General features: G+C 40.8%; 1 protein-coding gene across 1 annotated transcript in view; it reads right to left on the reverse strand.

Moving 5' to 3' along the window:
* The window catches only part of MSH2 (mutS homolog 2), an 81,571-nt gene extending 56,146 nt beyond the window's left edge, over positions 1-25,425 (reverse strand). Inside the window, exons 1-6 of the mRNA XM_021701213.1 lie at positions 25,215-25,425; positions 15,835-15,989; positions 11,329-11,607; positions 9,844-9,990; positions 1,469-1,618; positions 95-228 (exon numbers count right to left, since the gene is read on the reverse strand). Of these exons, the coding sequence (XP_021556888.1) occupies positions 95-228; positions 1,469-1,618; positions 9,844-9,990; positions 11,329-11,607; positions 15,835-15,989; positions 25,215-25,425 (1,076 nt within the window). The remainder of the gene's footprint in view (positions 1-94; positions 229-1,468; positions 1,619-9,843; positions 9,991-11,328; positions 11,608-15,834; positions 15,990-25,214) is intronic.
* Positions 25,426-25,872: the final 447 nt, after the last annotated feature.

The raw sequence follows: 25,872 nt of genomic DNA on the forward strand, positions 1-25,872 counted from the left end.
AGATGCTAAAATATGGGAGCAAATTTGCATACTACAGTGGCATAATCCTGGAGTAGTTACTCAAAGCTTACAGAAGTGGACATGAGAAATATACCTCTCTTCTATTCTGTTCTTATCCATGAGAGGCTGCTTAATCCACTGGTTAACCAGTCTTTGTCCTTGAGGGGTTTTGCATTTATTCAGCAATGCAGCCAGAGACTGAGAGCCAGTAGTATCTTCAACAGACCCCTAGCAAAAAAAAAAAAGGAAGAATGGCATGCTCATTAGTGAAAACCTTACTGTACCATGAAAAATAATTAAAGAATTTTGGAAACAAGAACACTTAATATTCTTTAAATACTAAATGCAAAATCTGCACAGAAATTCCTCTTCCTCAGCTGGGTCACTGTCAGGCTGGATGGCAGTCTATACTGCAGTACCTGAGTATTTTGAATGCACAGTCAAAGTGGTGGCTTCCCAGATGCCATCTCATGTTTATCTAGCACCTCCCATTTCCATTCTTTTAAGACCTTCACAGTGTGGTGATCTCACTTTAAATACTGTCCCATTTGGGGGCACCTGGGTAGCTCAGTAGGTGAAACATCTGTCTTCAGCTCAGGTCATGAGCTCAGGGTCCTGGGACTGAGTCCTGCATCGGCCTCCCTGCTCAGTGGGGAGTCTGCTGGAAATTCTGTCTCTCTCTCCCTCTGCCCCTCTCCTGCTCATGCTCAAGCTCTCGCTCTCTCTCTCTCTCACATAAATAAATAAAAATCTTAAAAAAAAAAAAAAAATACTGTCCCATTTTGTCATCCTAAGTCATCTCTGGAGAACTGGTACTAATGGCCAGACCAAGCCCACTGAAAGTCTTGAGTAAAGCAAACCCACGATCATTTGAAAACAGCATGTGAGAGGCCCCCAGCTGTGTGAAAGCCTAGCCTGTGTCTTATGGTGCTTTAGAATGTATGTATGCATGTTTAAATGCATGATACATATTCGTATGTGTTGCCATGGCTATATGTTGAAGGCCAACATAACTGGTAGACAGGGTCCATTAGAGGAAATGAAACAGTCTTTTTGGTGGCTATTAAAGCAAAATGTGTATAAAGAAATATTTTTTCTTAAAAAAACAAAACAAAACACAAACGCTTCCTAAAAATCAAACTTCCAACCTTTTAATCTGTATTTTCTGCAGTGTATTTTTCCTCAAACCAAAATCACTTTATAATTACTACAGTTTTAGACATAAAACTTAATGTAATTTTTTTAAACTGCCATTAATATAATAAAACTATTTATAAAGCTAAGACAAATACCATTTATATAGCTTGCAACTAGAAAAATTTTTAAAAAAGGCTTATCTAAGTATAATAATATTTCATATAGAATAGAATGATATTTCAGAATATTTAAGCTCCTTAATAGTATTCTTCAGTATATAATAAAGGAAACATTCAATATTTTTAATCCATGTATTTTTTTTTTTTTTTACCTGGAAAAGGTTAAGGGCTCTGACTGCTGCAATATCCAACTTCATGTACTGGCTGAAGTCAAAAGTAGTCAGTTCAAACTGTCCAAAGTTTGAATCATCTGATAAGAGTTCTAAAAACTTGATTACTGCAGACAATGCTGAAGCTGCAACCTAAGATGAAGAATTTAAAAGAAAAGATTCTGTGACTAAAATCCTAGAGATTAAAAAAAAAAATGGCAAAATGGAAATAAATTCTAAACGTGATCATTTTCCTTGGTGTTCCTTCCCAATCCAAATCAAGAAAATCAGAAAAGTTTAAATAAATCTCTTAAGATTAGAAAATGATTTTTAGAAAGTCAAAATTTACTGTAATAGTAACACTATTTATAATAGCCAAAAGTGGAAATGACTCAAATGCCTACCAAGTTTGGTATGTTCACCCCTATGGTATACTGCACAAAAAGATAGAAGCACCAACAATGCAGTGACACATGACAATATGGATAAATCTCACAAACATAATACTAAACGAAAGAAACCAGGCACAAAAGGCTACAAACTAGGATTCATTAATATAAACTATAAAAACAGGCCAAACTAATCTGTGCTGTCAAGAGTTAAGAACCAGGGTTACGTTTGTTGGGTAATGATTGGAAGGAAGCATTAAAAAGGTCTTTGAAGTGCTGGTACCATCGTTTCATGGATGCTGGCTATTTGGCTATTTGCAATTTATGAAAATTCAGTTATACACCTGTGATATATGCACTTATCTACATGTGTATTTAATAAGAAGTTTCAGCGCGCCTGGGTGGCTCAGTCAGTTAAGTGTCTGACTCTTAATTTTGGCTCAGGGTCGTGAGATAGGGCCCTACATGGGGGTCTGCGCTTAGTGGGGAGTCTGCTTGAGATTCTGCCTCTCCCTCTGCCCCTCCCCCCACTCAAGCACCCACTCTCTAAAATAAATAAAATCTTTTGAACATAAATAACTTTAAATAAACTGTCTATGTTATTACTATAACATAAGTTTCAGGACATCAAACTGAGAGCTCAAAGACGAATCCTACATACTAAAACATACTTGAGAGCGCCTGGGTGGCTCAGTCAGTTAAGCAAATGCCTTCAGCTCAGGTCATGACCCCAGGGGCCTGGGATCCAGCCCCGCATCAGGCTCCCTGCTCAGCAGAGAGTCTGCTTCTCCCTGTCTCTCTCCCTCTACCTCTCCCCCTGCTTGTGCTCACTCTCTGTCAAATAAATAAGATATACTTGGTACTAGATTGTAAATTGTAACCTATTTTCCCTAATTGAAAACAGTCATCTATGTGTCCTTGCCAAACTCTAGCAAATGTGTAAGACTGTCAGAACCTCCTACAATGTTACCACACAGATAAAAACACTTTTCAGTAACCCTAAAAGCTTCTTGATATTTTCAAGAGGGAAGGCTTTTTTTTATTATTAACATATAATGTATTCTTTGTTTCAGGGGAACAGGTCTGTGATTCATCAGTCTTACACAATAACACAGCGCTCACCACAACACACATCCTCCCCAATGTCCATCACCCAGCCACTCCATCTCTCCCACCAACCTCCACTCCAGCAACCCTCAGTTTGTTTCCTGAGATTAAGAGTTGTTTCATTTTTTCCTCTCTTCCCCTATGATCCTCTGCCTTATTTCTCAAATTCCACATATCAGTGAGATCATATGATAATTGACTTTCTCTGATTGACTTATTTCGCTTAGCATAATACCCTCTAGTTCCATCCGTCATTGCAAATGGCAAGATTTCATTTTTTTAAGGTTGCATAATATTCTGTGTGTGTGTGTGTGTGTGTGTGTGTGTGTGTGTGTGTGTACACCACATCTTCTATATCCATTCATCTGTCAGTGGACATCTCAGCTCTTTCCATAGTTTGGATATTGTGGACATTGCTGCTATAAACACTGGGGTGCAAGTGCCCCTTTGGATCACTACATTTGTATCTTGGGGGTAAATACCCAATAGTGAAATTGCTAGGTCGTAGGGTAGCTCTATTTTCAACTTTTTAAGGAACCTCCATACTGTTTTCCAGAGTGGCTGCACCAGCTTGCATTCCCACCAACAGCATACGAGGGTTCCCCTTTCTCTGCATCCTTCCCAACATCTGTCACTTCCTGATTGTCATTCTGACTGGTGTGAGGTGTTATCTCATTGTGGTTTTTGATTTGTATTTCCCTGATGCCGAGTGATGTTGAGCCCTTTTTCATGTGTCTGTTGGCCATTTGGATGTCTTCTTTGCAGAAATGTCTGTCATGTTTTCTGCCCATTTCTTGATTGGACTATTTGTTCTTGGGGTGTTGAGTTTGAGAAGTTCTTTATAGATTTTGGATACTAGCCCTTTATCTGATATGTCATTTGCAGATATCTCTTCCCATTCTGTCGTTGTCTTTGGTTTTGTTGACTGTTTCCTTTGCTGTGCAAAAGCTTTTTATCTTGCTAAAGTCTCAATAGTTCATATTTGCCCTTGCTTCCCTTGCCTTTGGGGATGCTTCTAAGTTGTTGTGGCCGAGGTCACAGAGGTTGCTGCCTGTATTCTACTCAAGGATTTTGATGGATTCCTATCTCACATTTAGGTCTTTCATCCACTTTGAGTCTATTTTCGTGCATGGTGTAAGGAAATGGTCCAGTTTCATTCTTCGGCATATGGCTGTCTAATTTTCCCAACACCATTTGCTGAAGAGACCGTCTTTTTTCCATTGGATATTCTTTCCTGCTTTGTCGAAGACAGTTGACAATAGAGTTGAGAGTCCATTTCTGGGTTCTCTATTCTGTTCCATTGATCTATGTGTCTGTGTTTGTGCCAGTACCATACTGTCTTAATGATTACAGCATTGTAATAGAGCTTAAAGTCCAGAATTGTGATGCCACCAGATTTGGTTTTCATTTTCAACATTCCTCTGGCTATTCGGGGGGCTTTTCTGGCTCCATACAAATTTTAGGATTATTTGTTCCAGCTCTGTGAAAAAAGTTGATGGTATTTTGATAGGGATTGCATTAAATATGTAGATTGCTCTAAGCAGCATAGACATTTTAACAATATTTCTTCTGCCAATCCATGAACATGGAATGTTTTTCCATTTCTTTGTGTCTTCTTCAATTTCTTTCATGAGTATTCTATAGTTTTCTGAGTACAGATCCTTTGCCTCTTTGGTTAGATTTATTCCTAGGTATCTTATGTTTTTTGGTGCAATTGTAAATGGGATCTACTCCTTAATTTCTCTTTCTTCTGTCTCATTGTTAGTGTAAAGAAAGGCAACTGATTTCTGTGCATATATTTTATATCCTGCCACTCTACTGAATTCCTGTATGAGTTCTAGCAGTTTTGGGGTGGAGTCTTTTGGGTATTCCATATAAAGTATCATACCACCAGCAAAGAGTGAGAGTTTGACTTCTTCTTTGACGATTTGGATGCCTTTTATTTCTTGTTGTTGTCTGACTGCTGAGGCTAGGACTTCTAGTACTATGTTGAACAGTAGTGGTAATAGTGGACATCCCTGCCATGCTCCTGACCTCAGGGGGAAAGCTCTCAGTTTTTCCCCATTGAGAATGATATTCACTGTGGGCTTTTCATAGGTGGCTTTTTGATATTGAGATATGTACCCTCTATCCCTACACTGTGAAGAGTTTTAATCAAGAAAGAATGTTCTTTGTCAAATGCTTCTTCTGCATCTATTGAGAGGATCATATGGTTCTTGTCCTTTTATTATTTTTTTTAAAAAATTTTATTTATTTATTTGACAGAGAGACAGAGAGAGAAAGCACAAGTAGGCAGAGCGGCAGGCAGAGGGAGAGGGAGAAGCAGGCTCCCAGCTGAGCAGGGAGCCTGATGCGGGGCTCGATCCCAGGACCCTGGGATCGTGACCTGAGCCGAAGGCAGCTGCTTAACCAACTGAGCCACCCAGGCACCCCTTGTCCTTTCTTTTATTAATGTAGTGTATCACAATGATTAATTTGCAGATGTTGAACCAACCCTGCAGCCCAGGAATAAATCCCACTTGGTCATGGTGAATAATCCTTTTAATGGACTGTTGGATCCTACTGGCTAGTATCTTGGTGAGAATTTTTGCATGCATGTTCATCAAGGATATTGGTCTGTAATTCTCCTTTTTGGTGAGGTCTTTGTCTGGTTTTGGGATCAAGGCAATGCTGGTCTCATAAAATGAGTTTGGAAGCTTACCTTGAATTTCTATTTTTTGGAACAGTTTCAGAAGAATAGGTCTTAATTCTCTTCTTTAAATGTTTGGTAGAATTCCCCTGGGAAGCCATCCGGCCCTGGGCTCTTGTTTGTTGGGAGATTTTTGATTACTGCTTCAATTTCCTTGCTGGTTATGGGTCTGTTCAGGTTTTCTATTTCTTCCGGTTCAGTTTTGGTAGGTTATATGTCTCTAGGAATACATCCATTTCTTCTACATTGTCTAATCTGTTGGCATATAGTTGCTCATGTTCTTATAATTGTATTTCTTCAGTATTGGTTGTGATCTCTCCTTTTTCATTGAAGATTTTATTTATTTGGGTCCTTTCTCTTTTCTTTTTGATTAAGTCTGGCCACGGGTTTATCAATCTTATCAATTCTTTCAAAGAGCCAGCTCCTAGTTTCATTGATGTGTTCTACTGTTCTTTTGGTTTCTCTTTCATTGATTTCTGCTCTGATATTATTTCTCTTCTCCTGCTGGGTTTAGGCTTTGCCATTCGTTCTCCAGATCCTTTTGGTGTAGGGTTAGGTTGTGTATTTGAGACCTTACCTTTCTTGTTTCTTGAGAAAGGCTTGTATTGCTATATACTTCCATCTTAGTACCACCGTTGCTGCATCCCAAAGATTTTGAACAGTTGTGTTTTCATTTTTTTTTTTTTTTTTTAAAGATTTTATTTATTTGACAGAGAGAGACACAGTTAGAGAGGGAACACAAGTGGGGGAGTGGGAGAGGGAGAAGCAGGCTTCCCTCGGAGCTGGGAGCCCAATGCGGGCCTCGATCCCAGGACCCTGGGACCATGACCTGAGCTGAAGGCAGACGCTTAACGACTAAGCAACCCAGGTGCCCCCAACTGTGTTTTCATTTTCATTTGTTTCCATGATTTTTTTTTTAATTCTTCTTCAATTTCCTGGTTGACCCATTCACTCTTTAGTAGGATGCTCTTTAGCCTTCATGTATTTGAGTTCTTTCCACCTTTCCTCTTGTGACTGAGTTCGAGTTTCAAAGCACTGTGGTCTGAAAATATGCAGGGAATGATCCCAATCTTTTGGTACCAGTTGAGACCTGATTTGTGACCCAGGATGTAATCTATTCTGGAGAATGTTCCAAGTGCACTAGAGAAGAATGTGTATTCTGTAGCTTTGGTATGGAATTTTTTTTTTTATTTTTTTAATTTTTTTAAGATTTTATTTATTTATTTGACAGAGACACAGCAAGAGAGGGAACACAAGCAGGGGGAGCAGGAGAGGGAGAAGCAGGCTTCCTGCCAAGCAGGGAGCCCGATGCAGGGCTCGATTCCAGGACGCTGGGACCATGACCTGAGTTGAAGGAAGACACTTAACGACTGAGCTACCCAGGCGCTTTTGGAATGTTCTGAATATATCTATGTAGTCCATGTAGTCCAGTGTGTCATTTAAGGCCCTTATTTGTTGATCTTTTGCTTAGATGATCTGTCCATTTCACTGAGGGGAGTATTAAAGTCCCCTACTATTACTGTATTACTGTTGATGTGTTTCTTCGATTTTGTTATTAACTGGCTTATATAATTGGCTGCTCCCTTGTTAGGGGCATAAATAATTACAATTGTTAGATCTTCTTGTTGAATAGACCCTTTAAGTATGACATAGTGTCCTTCTTCATCTTTTATTAGTCTTTGGTTTATAATCTAATTTGTCTGATATAAGGTTTGCCGCCCCAGCTTTCTTTTGATGTCCATTAGCATGATAAATGGTTTTCCAGCCCCCACTTTCAATCTGGAAGTGTCTTCAGTCTAAAATGAGTCTCTTGCAGACAGCATATTGATGGGTCTTGCTTTTCTATCCAATCTGATACCCTTTGTCTTTTGACTTAGCTCATTTACATTCAGGGTAACTATTGAAAGATATGAATTTAGTGCCATTGTATTGCCTGTTAGGTGACAGTTACTATATATTGTCTCTGTTCCTTTCTGGTCTATGTTACTTCTGGGCTCTCTCTTTGCTTAGAGGATCCCTTTCAATATTTTCTGTAGGGTTGGTTTGGTGATTGTAAATTCTTTTAGTTTCTGTTTGTCCTGGAAACTTTTTATCTCTCCTTCTATTTTCAATGACAGCCTAGCTGGATAAAGTATTCTTGGCTGCACATTTTTCTCATTTAGTACCCTCAAGAGGTAAGTTTCTAATACCAGTATTACTACTCATATATACTGGCTTTTGATTACATCACACACACAAACACTAAAATAATTATTCAATTTATAAGAATCAAACTAGGGTGTGCCTGAGTGGCTCAGTCGTAAAGCGCCTGCCTTTGGCTCAGGTTATAATCCCAGGATCCTGGGATCAAGCCCCAAGTTTCTCCCTCTCCCACTCCCCCTGCTTGTGTTTCCTCTCTCGCTGTGTCTCTCTCTGTCAAATAAATAAATAAAATCCTTAAAAAAAAAAAAAAGGAATCAAACTATTACGTGACAGACAATCACCACAAAATCATGATAATCATACAGTCCCAGTTCATTCTAGTTTGAAATCTACTCTGAGAATTCTAAGTTATAAAGTTCTAAATCTACTCTGAGAATTCTAAGTTATAAAGTTTGTTCTGTCTTGCTTAAGTATACAATAGAATTTTTCATTTTACTTATCAGTGACCCACAAATATCAAGAGCTTCCGATATTTTTTAAATATGTAAAAATACATCTCAAGCCATACTCACCTCAAAGATTTGAACAAAGAAACACTTCAACCAGTGAAAATCCCATAAAAAATTACATTGTTTCCATATTCATTTCTGCCACGAAACATACATAACCAGTGCCAATTTTTTAGCCAAACTGTTAAAATGTAGTATTCAGGGGCGCCTGGGTGGCTCAGTCATTAAGCGTCTGCCTTCGGCTCAGGTCACGATCCCAGGGTCCTAGGATCTAACTCCACATCGGGCTCCCTGCTCCACGGGGAGCCTGTTTCTTCCTCTCCCCCTCCCCCTGCTTGTGTTCCCTCTCTCGCTGGTCTCTGTCAAATAAATAAATAAAATCTTAATAAAAAAAAAAAATGTAGTATTTATTATGCACTACATGTACTATATATACTTTCACCCTTATTACTTCCTACTCTTGACAACAATCCTTTAAGATTTATGATCTAGGGCGCCTGTGTGGCTCAGCTGGTTAAGCGACTGCCTTCAGCTCAGGTCATGATCCTGGAGTCCCGGGATCGAGTCCCGCATCGGGCTCCCTGCTCGGCAGGGAGTCTGCTTCTCCCTCTGACCCTCCTCCCTCTCATGCTCTCTGTCTCTCATTCTCTCTGTCTCAAATAAATAAATAAAATCTTTAAAAAAAAAAAAAAAAAGATTTATGATCTAGGGATGTCTGGGTGGCCTAGGTGGCTCAGTGGGTTAAGCATCTGCCTCTCGCTCAGGTCATGATCCCAGGGTCCTGGGATGGAGCCCCGCAACAGGCTCCTTACTCAGTGGGGAGCCTGCTTCTCCCTCTGCCTGCACCTCCCCGTGCTTGTGCACTTTCTCTGACAAGTAAGTAAATAAAATATTTACTTTTTAAAAACTGCAAAGTCTTAAAAAAAAATTATTTAACAAAAAATCAAACTGCCTCTCGGGCGCCTGGGTGGCTCAGTTGGTTAGGCGACTGCCTTCGGCTCAGGTCATGATCCTGGAGTCCCGGGATCGAGTCCCGCATCGGGCTCCCTGCTCGGCGGGGAGTCTGCTTCTCCCTCTGACCCTCCTCCCTCTCGTGCTCTCTGTCTCTCATTCTCTCTCTCTCAAATAAATAAATAAAATCTTTTAAAAAAAAAATGAAACTGCCTCTCATAAAGGTGAAGTAATTTATTAAGGAACCCACAACTTCTACATTGTAATGCTGTGCTAGGTCTTTTTTCCCCCTACAACCACTACGCTATCTCATCCACTTAAATGACAGTAATCGGGCTCTTTCCTGTGAAATCAATAAAACTCTTCTTGCCCTAAGGATATATGTTGCATAAATATAATGTTATTATATTTAAGGTTATGTTTCAATTTTTCTAGTCATTTCCTTAAATTTTTCACAAGCTTCATTATAGTAAAGATAAACTTAATTAGTATCAGTGATCCACAGTTTAGAACTTCACAGAGATGAATCAAGCAGCCTTCTACAAGTCATGATCACAATTTAGGAGTAAATTTGTATTGTAATCCACATACCTGATTCTCCATTTCTGGCAAGACAGCACTATTCACCTGCTCTCCCTTTTTGCCTTTCAACAACCGGTTGAGGTCCTGATAAATATCTTTTGTAAAAAAGTCAGCTCTTTTTCTTTCTGTGATCAGAATTCCTCCTCTCTGAATAACCTATTTTACAAGGAACAATTTAAATTACTTCAAGAAAAGGATTTAAAAAAGAAATGAGAAAAAACTATACCACAAATACAGTAACAACAGCTTAACCAATTATTAACCCACATTAAATTTTTATATAATGTGCAAGACATTGGTAACATATAAACAAGTCTTTTTAAAATCTATAAGCTAAGTTTCCATGAAAATTTAAAATTAAGTTCACATAAAGCTTTCAAAAAATAGTCCCAATAGTAAAAACTCTTAACAGAATAATAATACCTGTAGAATGTTGCTTAGATACTACCTATGCTAACAATGCCCATCATAGATTTGTTCTTTCCCAAGCAGTCTGTATGGCATTTGAGGCCCACAAAAAGAAAAGAATCCTTAGGGGATACAACATCGCTTAAATACCTAAATAAAGCACACACATACACAATCAGTATAATCAGAATTTTTTAAAAAGACTCGGTAAAATAAGAGGTTAAACGTCCCACTTGAACTATCAAAAAATAACCCTGAAGACCTACATCTTATTTATTTGATAAACCCATGCTAAATACAGTAATAAATTGGTTTTTTAATGGACCTGAATAACCTCCCCCCCACCCCAACTGTGAAAGCATTACTTTTTATCAGTTGTGATCCCCTGAAGATGATATTCTGTTACTTTTTTAGGAAGGAAGGAAGGAGAGGGGGAAATGATCTGAAGCAGAACAAGTCTTCAACAAGAAACAGCCTGTTCTAACGTCCTCTTAAAGATACAAAGTTCCTGGGGCGCCTGGGTGCCCCAGTCATTAGGCATCTGCCTTTGGCTCAGGTCATGATCCCAGGGTCCTGGGATTGAGCCCCACATCGGGCTCCCTGCTCCGCAGGAAGCCTGCTTCTCCCTCTCCCACTCCCCCTGCTTGTGTTCCTGCTCTCCCTCTCTGTCAAATAAATAATCTTTTTCGGGAAAAAAAAGGAGGTGCCTGGGTGGCTCAGTCGTTAAACGTGTGCCTTCAGCTCAGGTCATGATCATCGGGTCCTGGGATCGAGCCCCGGATTGGAATCCCTGCTCCACGGGAAGCCTGCTTCTCCCTCTCCCACTGCTTGTGTTCCCTCTCTCACTGTGTCTCTCTCTCTCAAATAAATAAAATCTTTAAAAAAAAAAAAAAAAGGGAAAAAAAAGATACAAAGTTCCTGTGTAAGATGAACATCAAGATTTTCCTAAAAATACATTACTGTATTTAGATACAAAAAATGGACTTTTGAAGTTTTTGTTGTTTTTTTTTTTAAATAAAACAGTGTCTATCATGTTAGTCTTTCCTAGGCTTAGATTTTCCTCCATCACTAACTTGATTCCCTTACCTGCCTCAGTTTTCCCATGTCTCCAGCAGTCTCTCCTCCTGGTAAGACACATTCCTTTGGTCCAATCTGAATCAGCAGAGCCTCCAAACTGGAGAACTGATCATTGTCGGGGAACTCACAAAGTCCTAGCTTCCGCTGTATGGAGTCAACATACCCAACTCCGACCTGTCTTTGGCCATCAACTGTAGATATTTTAACACCCACGACACCAATGGAAGCTGACATATCATTGTTACCAAAGAGAATGTCTTCAAACTGAGAAAGATTACCTGGAGAAGCCTTAACAAAGATAAAGAAAAATTTTAAGAACTGTTGACTGTACTTTAAAATTTTACTAGTAAACAAGCATTACCCAACCCTGACCAATTTTATTAACAAAATTTTCTCTTACAAAAAACTGCTTATAACAATATATTCCAATTATTATTACCTCATTTTCTATAAAGTATCCTCCCTATTTTTCCAATTATTTTCAAGACACTTGGTCATATCTAAAAATAAACGTATCAAAAGAGATTTTCAATTTGAAATTTGGCACTGGATTTATACACATAATCATTAAGGTGTCCAAAGTGATAATCCTATCAGTGGTATGCTTAAATTTCTATATCCTGTGAAAATATCTACCTATTAGTTGCACATACCAGTATTTTCACTGACTATACCACATAGGAGACCAGTAAAATTAGCTAAAAATGCTGACCTTGGAAAGTCAATTCTCTATCAATATATTTATCTGTAAAAGGCAGAGATTGTTCTATATCAGTGATTTCCAAATACAAGGTCCTTGACCTATTTTCAATATTTCAAAAAGATTAGAAATCTCTAAGACTAATCTTCTAAGACTACACAAGTCAACTAAAGGTTCAAGTTTCTTTGCTTTTGGCTGAACTTGTGTCAGGTCAGTGGGTGACACTACATATTTCAACCTGATCAGAAGCTGAAATATGCTGGTAGCATATGGCATTTTGGGGGGCAACTGACGGCCCATGCTATGAAACAGGAGATAGTCACAAATTGTCCAAATGACCATGGTGACAGCCAATCTTAAGCAACCAACAGCCATCAACAGTTCAATAGTTCCTGAAGGTGTTTAGCGTCATAATCATGACAATCATTTATTTTTTATAACATGATTCTAAATATCTTATAACTATGGATTGTTGATTAAAATCTGGATCAAAAATGAAATGGAGGGGGGCACCTGGTTGGCTCAGTCATAAGAGTATGGGACTCTTGATCTCAGGGTCGTGAGTCTGAGCCCCATGTTGGGTGTAAAAATTACTTAAAATCTTTTTAAAATTTTTTATTTTATTATTTTTTCTTAAAGTAGGCTCCATGCCCAACGCTTGAACTCATGATCCTGAGATCAAGAGTTGCATGCTCTACCAACTGAGCCAGCCAGGCACCCTTTAAAAAAATTTGTTTTACTGAAATGGAAAAAGCATTATCTTGCACTCAAATTTTAAAAGCAGATTCAATTGCAAATGTAAACATCATACTTTTACATATATACTTTGGATTTGCACAGATTATGAAGCAAACCTTTAAAAAACTCTCAAAAGGGAACAAGTAGCTAATAAAATTGGGTTCTTGAGGGTGCTTGAAAATGATTAAGACTGGTAACCTGTGAACTAAATGGTATCCAAGATTTTTTCCTGCTCTGAACATACCACTGAGAACATGAGAAAAAAACCAATCATAGAGATCAACTATTTTAAATATCACTAAACTTTATCATAGAATCAATAGGCTAAAAAATGTAATGATAAATCAGTTTTTGCAGTTTTAGATCTGAACTTAACATGTCAGGATGAAGATACCACCTTTTTAATCTGATAAAAATAAATATTTGAAAAAATTTCCCCAACCTAAAAGGTAGGGGTTAAGGAGAATTCATCTTGAAGGATTCTGATATGTCAGAGTGAGGTGTGATGGGCTGATAATCAAGGTAATCTCTTAAACTTAGGATTCCACATTTTCGTGTTACTGAGTTCTGTGAAGAATGAGATAGAAAACTTCACTTTGTGGTACCCTCAATTTTCTACTAAAATCTTTAAAGACATAGGCTAAAACTCTAAATAAAAGCCCCACCATTCTCAGGGAAACACCAATGAAAATCCCCAGGAAACTATAATGTTAAATGCTAAATTCTCCCACCCAGATATAATCTTCAGTAAATGTCCACATTTACAAAGGTGGGCAGGGGGAGAAGGACACACTATAGAACAAAGATTGAAGAAGATTATATTTGGGGACGCCTGGGTGACTCAGTTGGTTAAACATTTGCCTTCAGCTCCGGTCATGGTCCCAGGGTCCTGGGAACGAGTCCTGCATCGGGCTCCCTGCTCAGCAGGGTGCCTGTTTCTCCATCTGCCTGCTGTTCCCCCTGTTGCGTTCTTTCTCTCTGACAAATAAATAAATAAATCTTAAAAAAGAAATAAAAATTATATTTGGGGTAGTACCAAGATCAAATGTTTAAGTATTCTATTAAACCTCACAAGGAAAAAAAAAAAAAAAAAATCAAAGGACTTTCAAATTGGAAAACATAAAAAAAAAAAAACCTTCTAATTTTACTGTTTATGGAGAAACAGATCCAAGAGAAGGTTGGGAAATTTGCCAAGGACACCCAGAGGGACAGCTGAGAAAAGAACATATGCTGACTATAAGCCCAGAGCACTGTCTCCCTTATCACACATTTACTCCCTTTCGAGAATAAATCTCGCCTCCCCAACTACATTCTAACCATTAATTTATTCCAGTATTATTGGGAACTTACTACTGGGAACCTACTCTGCAGGCACTGCATTTGAACATCAAACACAGGACCTTACAGACTAACTATGAAGGTATCATTATACAAAACAAAATAGCACTAGTACGTCCATGAAGGCATAGAAGCATTCATGTCAATGAGCCTTTCTAGGGACACCAAGAAATATGATCACCATTAAAGTCCCTGACTTATAAAAAATTATAAAGTTAATGGAAGAGAAAGGACATACAAAGATACAAACACATTACAAATGTGTACAAATGAGGGGCGCCTGGCTGGCACGTGACTCGATTGTAAATTCAAGCCCCACGTTGGGTGCAGAGATTATTTTAAATTCATAAAGTTTAGGGGCGCCTGGGTGGCTCAGTTGGTTGGGCGACTGCCTTCGGCTCAGGTCATGATCCTGGAGTCCCTGGATCGAGTCCCGCATTGGGCTCCCTGCTCGGCAGGGAGTCTGCTTCTCCCTCTGACCCTCCTCCCTCTCATGCTCTCTGTCTCTCATTCTCTCTCTCTCAAATAAATAAATAAAATCTTAAAAAAAAAAATTAATAAAGTTTAAAAAATTTGAGAATAAAAAAGGGGGGGGTGCCTGGGTGGCTTAGCCGGTTAAGTGCCAGACTCTTGATTTCTGCTCAGGTCATGATCTCAAGGTTATGAGATTGAGCTGGCCTTGGGGCTCCTGCTCAGTGGGGAGTCTGCTTGAAAATCTCTCCCTCTGTCCCTCCCCTCTTGCTCTCGAGCTCTTTCTCAAATAAAAAAATCTTTTTTTTTTTTTAAAGATTTTATTTGAGAGAGAGAGAGAGAGAAAGGGATAGGGAGAAAGCACAAGCAGGAGCCCAACGTGGGGCTCGATCCCAGGACCCTGGGATCATGGCCTGAGCTGAAGGCAGACGCTTAACTGACTGAGCCACCCAGGCGCCCCTCAAATAAATAAACCTATAAAAATAGGGTGCCTGGGTGGCTCAGTCTGTTAAGCGTCTGACTCTTGATAGGTCATGATCTAAGGGTACTGGGACAGAGCCCCACGTCTGGCTCCATGCTCAACGTGGAGTCTGCTTGAGATTCTCTCTCTCCCTCTCCCTCTGCCCCTCCCACTCATGCTCTCTCTCTCTTGCAAATAAAGAAATAAAATCTTCAAAAAAAATTTTTTTTTAATCTTAAAAAACAAATGTGTATAAATGAGATATTCCGGATACAGTAAATCTGTGTGATACTATTTTAAAAACAGTAAAATCAAATCTTTGTTTAATGCTGGTATTCAATTTTATATAAAGTCTATTTTATTTAGGTTTCAGGGATACTGACTAAGCTCACATTTTCATAATAAGGATTTACTGAATTTCTAAATTGCTATTAAACTGTGATTTTAAAAACCACATGCTAGGGCGCCTGGGTGGCTCAGTTGGTTAAGCGACTGCCTTCGGCTCAGGTCATGATCCTGGAGTCCCGGGATCGAGTCCCGCATCGGGCTCCCTGCTCGGCGAGGAGCCTGCTTCTCTCTCTGACCCTCCCCCCTCTCATGTACTCTCTCTCATTCTCGCTCTCTCAAATAAATAAATAAAATCTTTAAAAAAAAAAAAAAAAAACCACATGCTAAAGAATATTTATTTCTCAAAACATTTTATTATCACAACCTGGTTAAAATATTAAAACACACAATAGAATTCCCCCACATCATTATTTTTTCTACTCTTAAAAATCATAACCAAATTAAAGAGGAAAATAATTACCTTAAATGCCAAATACCAATCATTCTCCTTTGAGGCCTTATTTCCAGCTCTATTCTTATAAACTTCAACTCTATACTGTCGAACTAGAAGAAGATCTTTTACAAAAGATTCAAAATTCATTTTACTAAGCACAACACTCTCCAGAGTCTTTGTTCCTAAAGAAAAATATTAAAAATACATGTTACAGATTTGAGGATTTAAAGTAGTAAGTGTTCAAGTACTCAAAACAATGGCTCCCCTGAAGCTAAATTCTTCTCTCAGTAATTCATTCCTTCAACAAACTATTTATCAAGAACTTATTACTCGTCCCAGTTGAAGGGTTTAAAAAGGTGAATAGATGTAGCACCCCACTCGGCCCCCTTCTGTGGAACCTACACATCAAAATAAAAAATTAAGAAGATACAAAGATAAAAGAATGAATACATACATATATAGCTAAACTTACTTGTCCTTTCTTATAATTAGTTTCTCAGAAGTCTGAATAAAAGTCTTGTAACTATATTAGTACTTGTACGGAATTAAACTTTTTCCAAAAAATCCATAAAAATGAATTAGTCATTATTCACTGCAAAATATTCTAGGCAACACAGATCAAAATTCAAAGGTTCAAAAAAGTACAGCAAAGGAGACTTCCCTTTCACCGATAACCTACACATCCAATTCACCAGCCAAGTGCTATCAAGTTTATAAAATATATTCCCAAACACAAGCTGTGCACACAAGCATTACTTTGTTCCTCTCTTATATCAGTAAGTGCATACTACAAACACTGTTCTATATCTTGGCTTTTTTCAATTTTAATATATTCTGGAGGTTGTTCATCAGTACAATCAGCTCCTTTCTGTTTACAGCTGCAAACATTCCAATGACTCTGAGGATGTTCTATAATTTAGTCTTACTGATGGACATATAGGTTGTTTCCAGTCTCTGCTATTACAACAATGCTGCATAAATAATCTTGTACATGCTTCACTCTCCAAACATGTGAGTACATCTGTAAGATAAAGCCCCAAAACTGGAAATTATCAAAGAATATGAGTAATTTTGATAAATATTGCCAGACTATTCTCCTTGGTTGGCTGTGGCAATTAATACTATCATCCATAAGTTTGAGTGCATCTATTTCCCCTATCCAATCAACAAGAGTTTTAAAACTTCCTGGTCTTTATCTTAGATCACTACTCAACTGGGAACAATCTTGCTTCTCTAGCAGACATTTGCCAATGTCTGGGAACATTTGGGTTGTCACAACTGGGGGACGGAGGAAAGGGGAGTACTAATGGAATCTAACGGTGAGGCAGAGTTGCTGTTAAACATGCACAGGATAGCCCCTTACAACAACAAATTATTCAGTCCAAAAAATCAATAGTGCCAAGGTCAAGAACTCTTATTAGATAGGGAAGTGTCCCACCTTAGTTTTGATTTGCAATTATCAATTTCCTACAAAATTAATAAAATCACCCATACCACCAAATGGAATAAAAACTCAGTTTTCATACAGGAGAGGTAATACCAATTATTCATTTAAAGGTAATACTTGGGGGTTCCTGGGTGGCTCAGTCAATTAAGTAGCTGCCTTCAGTTCCGGTCATGATCCCAGGGTCCTGGGATCCGGCCCCACATCGGGCTCTCTGCTCAGCGGGGAGAGCCTGCTTCTCCCTCTCCCCCTGCTTGTGCTCTCGCTTGTTCTCTAATAAATATTTTAAAATAAATAAAAATAAAGGTGATACTTGTAGATTATGCTGACAATTCTGGATCTTATTAAAGATTTAACCTAAGGGGCGTCTGGGTGGCTCAGGTGGTTAAGCATCTGCCTTTGGCTCAGGTCATGATTCCAGGGTCCTGTGATTGAGTCCCACATCGGGCTCCCTGATCAGCAGGGAGTCTGCTTCTCCCTCTCCCTCTGCCTGTTGCTTGGCCTACCTGTGTGAGTGCTCACGTGCTCTCTGTCAAATAAATAAATCTTTGAAAAAAAAAATAAAAAAGATGTAACCTGAATTTTTTTAAAGATTTTATTTATTTATTTGACAGAAAGAGACACAGTGAGAGAGGGAACACAAGCAGGGGGAGTGGAAGTGGGAGAGGGAGAAGCAGGCTTCCCGCGAAGCAAGGAGCCCGATGCAGGGCTCGATTCCTGAAACCCGGGATCATAACCTGAGCCTAAGACAGACGTTTAACGACTGAGTCACCCAGGTGCTCCTGTAACCTAAATTTAATAACAGATCATGCCAAGTACACATATCAAACATAAACAAGCATGAAGATTAATTAAATGACATAAGGCAATTGTTTTGTACAGCTAAGGACAGCTGAGACTTCCAATATCCCTTTCATTAGTTACAAGTACTAGCAAGAATTCCCACTGTCAGACACCCTGAAAAGGGGCTCAATTCTTGCCTAAGGTTCTTCCCTAGAACATTCCTCATTACCTCACCCAGGACTGGCAAACAAATATCTACAGGGACCAGGCAGGTACCAAACAAGCAAAGGAAGCCAAAAGAAGAGCAACAACAGAGCTGACGTGACAAGTGGCTTCAAAAGAGACCATATGAAGTGGTGGAAACAGTGACAAAAGAAGGAAAGCACATCAGGGTAAAGGAGGAATCTAGACTATGTCAGAGAGAGCAGCCACTCAGCTCCAAACCCATTGCTGAACTGCAGGGATATTTACACCCCGAGTTTTCAACTGTGCAGATTTTTCAGAAGCAGCTCAAAATATAAATTTTTTCCCTGAAATCTCCCAATCTTTAAAATACAGGCAATCAGTTCAAACTTAGAGCAAAACACTATGTAGGCCACCAGTTTTCAACTCAGTATGTTTAACAGTCATTTTCTTAGAAACTTGAATAGACTGCTGTTTCTTTAGCTTGCATTTTTTTTTTAGCTTTTTTTATTTTTTTAGCTTGCATTTAGAAAGCAAGTTATATGAAAATTATGTTTACTCTAGAATCCCATTCAACAAGGCCTGTACTCACATTCTCAGAAGCATGTGTGAGACCGAAGGCCTCCAGCCTGCAACAGACTTTTATCTCCCAACTAACACTCACTCAGGATCAGAACCTGAGTGGAATGGTCGGCCCTATCTAAATTATTTCCTGGTTTGGGGGCGCCTGGGTGGTCAGTAGGTTACGCGTCTACTTTCGGCTCGGGTCATGATCCCGGGGTCCTGGTATCAAGCCCCACATCAGGCTCCCTGCTCAGCGGGAAGCCTGCTTCTCCTCTGCCTGCCGCTCCCCCTGCTTGTGCTCTCTCCCTCTCTGTCAAATAAATAAAATCTTTAAAAATAATTAATAAATAATTTCCTGGTTTTGCCTAGCACTCATCCCATTTTGCCCGAGCCTCTTTTAGTTTTAATACTCAAAGTCCAATGTTCCAGGAGCCCCCTTGGTCCCAAGCAAATCAGAATGACCGGTCACCCTACCAATCCATCCAGTTGAATTCGACATGAGTAACATTATTCATTATAAAGATGTCATAAAAATAAAAATGAAGGGAAAAAAACTTGCTCAAGAAAAGCAGCAGAGGCACCTGGGTGGCTCAGTCAGTTAAGTTTCCAACTCTTGGTTTTGGCTGAGGCCATGATCTCATGGTTGTGAGATCGAGCCCCAAGCTGGGTTCTGTGTGGAGCCCACTTTAGATTCTCTCTCTCCCTCTGCCCCTTACCCCTGCTAGGGCGGGGTCTAACAAATAAAATCTTAAAAAAAAAAAAAAAAGAAAAAGAAAAGGAAAGGAAAGGAAAAGCAGCACACTAGAGTTAATACAAAATCAGAGAATTTCTCCTAAAGGCACTGATAAACACCACTGTATTACCAGCAACTTCCAGTAAACACAAGAGTTCAAAAACACTGTTTCTCAGGGGCACCTGGGTGGCTCAGTTGTTAAGCGTCTACCTTCGGCTCAGGTCATGATCCCAGGGTCCTGGGATCGAGCCCCGCATCGGGCTCCCTGCTCTGTGAGAAATTTGCTTCTCCCTTTCCCACTCCCCCTGCTTGTGTTCCCTCTCTCGCTGTGTCTCTCTCCATCAAATAAATAAATAAAATCTTTAAAAAAAGAAAACAGGGCGCCTGGGTGGCTCAGTCGTTAAGCGTCTGCCTTCGGCTCAGGTCATGATCCCAGGGTCCTGGGATGAGTCCCACATCGGGCTCCCTGCTCTGCGGGAAGCCTGCTTCTCCCTCTCCCACTCCCCCTGCTTGTGTTCCTGCTCTCGCTGTCTCTCTCTGTCAAATAAATAAATCTTTAAAAAAAAAAAAAAAAACCCACTGTTTTTCATATCATCCTTTAAATTAAAAGGCAAAATGTAAAGTCCAACTCAGCAAAAACAAATCTGAGAGGGAAAAAAAAACATTAGTCTGGCAAAATTCTGAAATAGCTCTTAAGTCATTAAAACAGTAGGATGTGCCTGGAGAACTGTCTTGCCAGCACAGGGTTTTTAAAGTACCTGAAATTGAACGCCATCACAGGATGAACAAGCACTCTCAGATCCACAAGGCCCACCACTCCCTCTTATACCCAACTACTTTGCACATCAATGTTATCTACCTGGTTCTAGATAGAAGAATCCAGAGCAATCTGGTCTCTTTAATACTGACGCTTTCAACAACAGGAACACAGATTCATAACAGTGGTGATTTCTTAAGAGTGGGTGGGGTGAAGAGACAAATGAGGTGATTCCCCTCCCTTCATGGCCTCCCCTATCTCCATTGCTAATGTACAATCAGGCTGCCCAGCTGCCAAGGTTACCCTCCAAAGATACTATTTCCCTCAAAGGAGTTTCTGTGACATACTGGGTGGCAGTGCATTAAGTCTTATTTACTGACAAGCACCTAAAGTATAGCTACTCTATGTTGCTGGTGAAGAGACTGGCATTGTAGGCTTTGTCTAACCAGCTAAGAAGTAAAACTGACCTCCTGGTGTGAAATAAGGGGAACAGGAACAGAAAGCTACCCAGCCTCCACCTGGGGTACAGCAGAAGGAATAGCCTCAGGTTCATACAAGATTCTTCTCTTCAAGAATAATTTGGAGACCCCAACGTCATTCACCTGACAATTACCATGTGCCTGCTACATGTGGACGTTGTCCCATGTTCAGAGGCAGACTTAGTTAAAACATAGATCCTGCTCTCTAAGAGCTTTCAGTCTATTGGGATAGACAGGCAATAGGTAGAATAAATGCTGTGTCTAAGGTAAGGAGAAGATCCAAGAGCAGGGAATACCTAAGAGGGGCAGGGCAGCTAACCAGGCAGTCTTAACATGGGAATCAACAAAGGCTTCCAAAGGGAGATGCTTTCTAAGTTGAGTTTTGACAACAAAAGATGCACAAACTAAGTACCTTTCTTTTTCAGTGACTCACATTCCTTATTTATAAATTGGAGCTAGGTACTAACCCATCTCACAGGGCTTTTTTATAACACTGTGAGCACTAGAAGTTGAAGATTAAAAGTAGCTAAAAAGATGTAAGTCTAAATGCGAATAGAATGAGCCATATAGAGGAAACAGAAAGCTACCTCTGAGAAGACGGGACTGGGATCCAGACCAAAGCAAAAGGCTCATCTCTTCACTGGCACAATAGGGAGGAAAGAATGGGTACAGATGAAATTAAAAAGTATAGGTTCAGGAAATAACCCAAATGTCTGTGAACTGGAAAATGGATAAAACCAAGATATGGTATATCCATACAGTAAAATATTATTTGGCAATCAAAAGGAATAAAGTACTGATAGCAGAGATAAATCTTGAAAAGTGAAAGAAGCCAGTCATGAAAGACCACATATTTTATGATTCCATTTTTTTTTTAATTTTTATTTATTTGAGAGAGCGCACGCATGCACGCATGAGCAGGGGGAGGGGCAGAGGTAGCGGGAGAAGCATACTTCCCGCTGAGCAGGGAGCCCAATGTGGGACTCGATCCCAAGACCCTGGGATCATGACCTGAGCCGAAGGCAGACGCTTAACGACTGAGCCACCCAGGCGCCCTTATGATTCCATTTTTATGAAATGTCCAGAATAAGCAAATCTAGAGAGATGGCAAGTTAGTGGTTGCCTAGCATTGGGAGAACTGGGGTGTGTGTGTGTGTGTGTGTGTGTGTGTGTATGACTGCTAATGGGTACACAGTTTCTTTTGGGGACAAAAATGTTTTAAAAATTTACTGTGGGGGCACCTGGCTGGCTCAGTCAGTAGAGCATCCATCCAACTCTTGATCTCAGGGTCGAGGTCGAGCCCCATGTTGGGTATAGAGATTACTTAAAAAAATAAATAAAAATAAATAAATAAGATGCACTGTGGTGGGGCACTTGGGTGGCTCAGTCAGTTGAGTGTCCAAATCTTATCTCAGCTCAGGTCTTGATCTCAGGGTCGTTGAGTTCAAGCCCCATGTTGGGCTCCACACCGGGCATGGAGCCTACTTTAAAAAAAAAAAATGGGGCGCCTGGTGGCTCAGGTCATGATCCTAGAGTCCCGGGATCGAGTCCCACATCAGGCTCCCTGCTGAGGAGGGAGTCTGCTTCTCCCTCTGACCCTCCCCCCTCTCATGCTCTCTCTCGCTCATTCTCTCTCTCAAATAAATAAATAAAATCTTAAAAAAAAAAGATGTACTGTGATGATGGTTGCTTAACTTTGTGAATATACTAAAAACCCCTGAATTATAAAACAAAACACTGAAATGTATACTTTATATGTGTGAATCAAAAATAAATAAATGTGTGAATCATATTGTATGTGAATAATACCTCAACAAACCAGTTATGTTAAAAAAAAAAAGTATAGGTTTGAGGACAGGAAATTGAGGGAGTTCTAACAATTTCTGCTTTCTATAGTCAGAGACAAGTTTGAATGCTAAAGAATGCTGGAAAGGTCATAGGCTCCGAGATTTGCCTCAAGTGCAAGTGCATGGGATCCTCATCAGGTATTTTATAGTTCATCAGGCGCTACAGTCCAGATATAATTTACCAATCTAGGGTCATTTCTGCAATAAGCAATGCTGCCTAGAAACGTAACTAACCTTCTTAACTTGATCACGGTTTCCAGGTGGAATAGAGAAGCACAGGAAAAGGTTTTGTTAACCCTTTACCTAAATGGTATAATAATAAAATGAAGGAAAATTCCTCCCAAGAAACAAGTATTGGCAGCCTTACATTATTTAAAAAGATGCTCAGTTACACTGCACCTTGCACAGTGAAAACTTCAAGACACCCACTTTGGGAATCCCCGGGACATTTTTGAGTCCCTCCTTCTTTCATTTATTTCAGCCAATTTCTAGTAACAAATGATCAATCTTTTTATAACTGTTATTATCCAGGGCAACTGGGTGGCTCAGATGGTTAAGTGTCTGCCTTCGGCTCAAGTCATGATCTCCAGGTCCTGGGATCCAGCCCCATGTTGGGCTCCCAGCTCAGCAGGGTAGTCTGCTTCTCCCTCTCCCTCTGCTTCTCCCCCTGGCTTGTGCTCTCTCTCTCTCAAATGAATAAATAAAATCTTAAAAAAAAAAAAAAATTTTTTTACTGTTATTATCCTACCCAAACACATATTAGGACAATCTTCTACCTAAAATGTGTGTTTGGCATAAACGTCTAACCTAAGAGCTACATGCTTAGGAATAACTCACATTTACTTGCTAATCTCTGAAAAGTTAAATTCACCTTTAACACTATTCTCAACATGAATAGGAGGTGACTGTCTAGATTATTCTTAGAAATGTGCCCAGTAAACACCTACATTTTAACCTTCAAGAGCAATGAAAGGAAAATTTTTGTTTTTTAAAAGTCTATACTCCAGTATAGAAGATTCTGGATATTCATACTAAATTTCCTTCCCAATAAATGGGTGTAATGCTTAGCATCCATTATTCCTTTCATAATCTAAATTAGAAAAATAAAAGCATTAGAATCATTAACAGGTGCTTAGAAAAATCAGTGATTCAATTTACACAAACATACAAGGACGTTTATAACTTTTTACATCATTTTAAATACTTAAGTTATTCTAAACTGCATAATACAAAAATAGGAGAGCTAAGTGCACTAGCCTTGAATAAGTTTAAAACTGGAAAGGAACTTAGACCATCATCAACTATGAAGCCATGCCTCACTATTTCTGGCTGGTCTTCACTGATCCTAATCTCTCTCCTCTTGCCCCTTCTAACCCATCCCCCATCTTACAGCCAAACATCCAACACACCACTCCACCTTGTCATCCAACCTCTGGGCCAAAGCTTAAAATTTCAACTCAGTACAACAACAACAAAAAGTCTTTCATCCTCTGACCCCACCCACCTGGGCTACCCTCCTCCAGGTTCTCTGCTCCAGAGACACCAATCTGCCCCCTTTCAGGCCCTCTCCCCAGCAAACGTCTAGTCCTTCAAGACTCAAGTGGAATTTAGCTTCTCATCCAATGCTTCTTCTGTGGTCTCCAATTGTTGCCATTCCTGTTTCTATGCCTCTTCAACAACTTGCTATGGTGCACACCTCCACAGTTCTTCACCTTCAATTATTATTTCTGCCTTGCTCTCCACTAGAGTGAGCTCTGTGAAGGCAGGGATACGGTCTTTCCCAGTGTCCATAACCCTGACACAGCAGCACTCAACAAATTTTTGTCTGATGAATGAAATATTAACATTCCACCTGCATGTGGCAAAGGCAGGACTAGAACCCACGACTCCTCACTCCCCCCAGAATGCTCTTTCCATCATCACAACGATGCCGGGCAGTAAAGCAATCAACATAAAACATCTAGAACATCTAGCTCACATAGGGTGAGAAGTTTGTAGCCTTAAAGGGAGAGATGATGCGGGGGAGATGGGGTCGGATTACGGAGGGCACGCAATGCCGAGCTGAGGCAAAGACATACGTGAGTAGCCCAGAGTCACACAGCTATTAAGTGGAGGCGCCGCGACGTGAATCCAAGAAATCTGGCTCCAAGTCCGAGGTCTAACAGCAACCCGTTCCAGATCCCCACACTGAACCAGAGGTGTTAAGTGGAGTGTGGGCAAAACCACACTGGTGACATGAAATGGTCTCCCAAACCCCCTATTTTAAATCTCACTCCCGGACCGGAGTTTGCGGGGGAGATCTACAGGGCCAAGGCGGGGCCGCCGGCAGACACCCACGCGACTGCTGTGCAATTAAAAAGAACAGTGTATTAAAACGCCTGCCAGAGTGGACGCTCCCTCCGTGTTCGTTGTTAGTTCAGGTCTGGGGCCGCTGCAGAGGGACACACACTCAGGGCGGGGGCAGGGCAGGGGCGGATGGCGCCCCACTTGGCCAGGCAGCGGCCGGCGAAAGCGCCATCCCTGGGAGGCACCGACGTCCCCGCCCCCGTGCCTCCTCGCCCGAGAGCCCGCTCGCCACCCGCGGCCTGAGGGGAGCCCACGCCGTCCCGGCCCTCACCTGCCGGCCCTATGTACTTGACTACCCCCTGGGTCTTGAACACTTCTCGGGCAGCCAGCAGCGCGTCCTCGTGGTGCGCCGTGTAGAAGTCGCCCCGGTCGAAGAGGCGCACCGTGGTGGTCGGCTTCTCCGGCATGGCCTGGAAGAAGCGCACGAAGCCGACCTCGGCCGCGCTCTCCAGCTGCAGCGTTTCCTTCGGCTGCACCGCCATTTCGAAACCTCTTCACCGCCTGCCAGAAGGAACTGCGCGACCCCGCACCCCCTAAGCTGTTTCCCGCCTCCCTTCCCTCTCTCCCGTGCGGCGTCCGGCCTTTGCTGAGACACCCAATCACAACCACCGCTGCGTTTCGGTGGGTGGGAGTCCGCCTCGGCAGCCAATCATAGGCGGACGCGGCCCAGCTTCCCGCGCACGCTGGTAATTCTGTCTACTGCGCACGCGTAAACCTAGGTCGCGCGCCGACCCTGGCAGACGGCCATCCTTAAAAGATTTCAGGTCCAGGTGTTTCTGCAGTGCTCGGGTGGAATCCGGGTGGAGAGGTAGTTAGGGAAGGCGGCCAGGTGGGCCGCTCTGGCGGTTTTGAGTTTAGTACTCGGAAGCATGAGAGTGAAATCAGAAAGAACCTCGAGAACAAGGAAAAACCAGCCTTTTTCCCCATCA

Source organism: Neomonachus schauinslandi, chromosome 10 (genome assembly GCF_002201575.2).
Source record: "Neomonachus schauinslandi chromosome 10, ASM220157v2, whole genome shotgun sequence".
Lineage (NCBI taxonomy): Eukaryota > Metazoa > Chordata > Mammalia > Carnivora > Phocidae > Neomonachus > Neomonachus schauinslandi.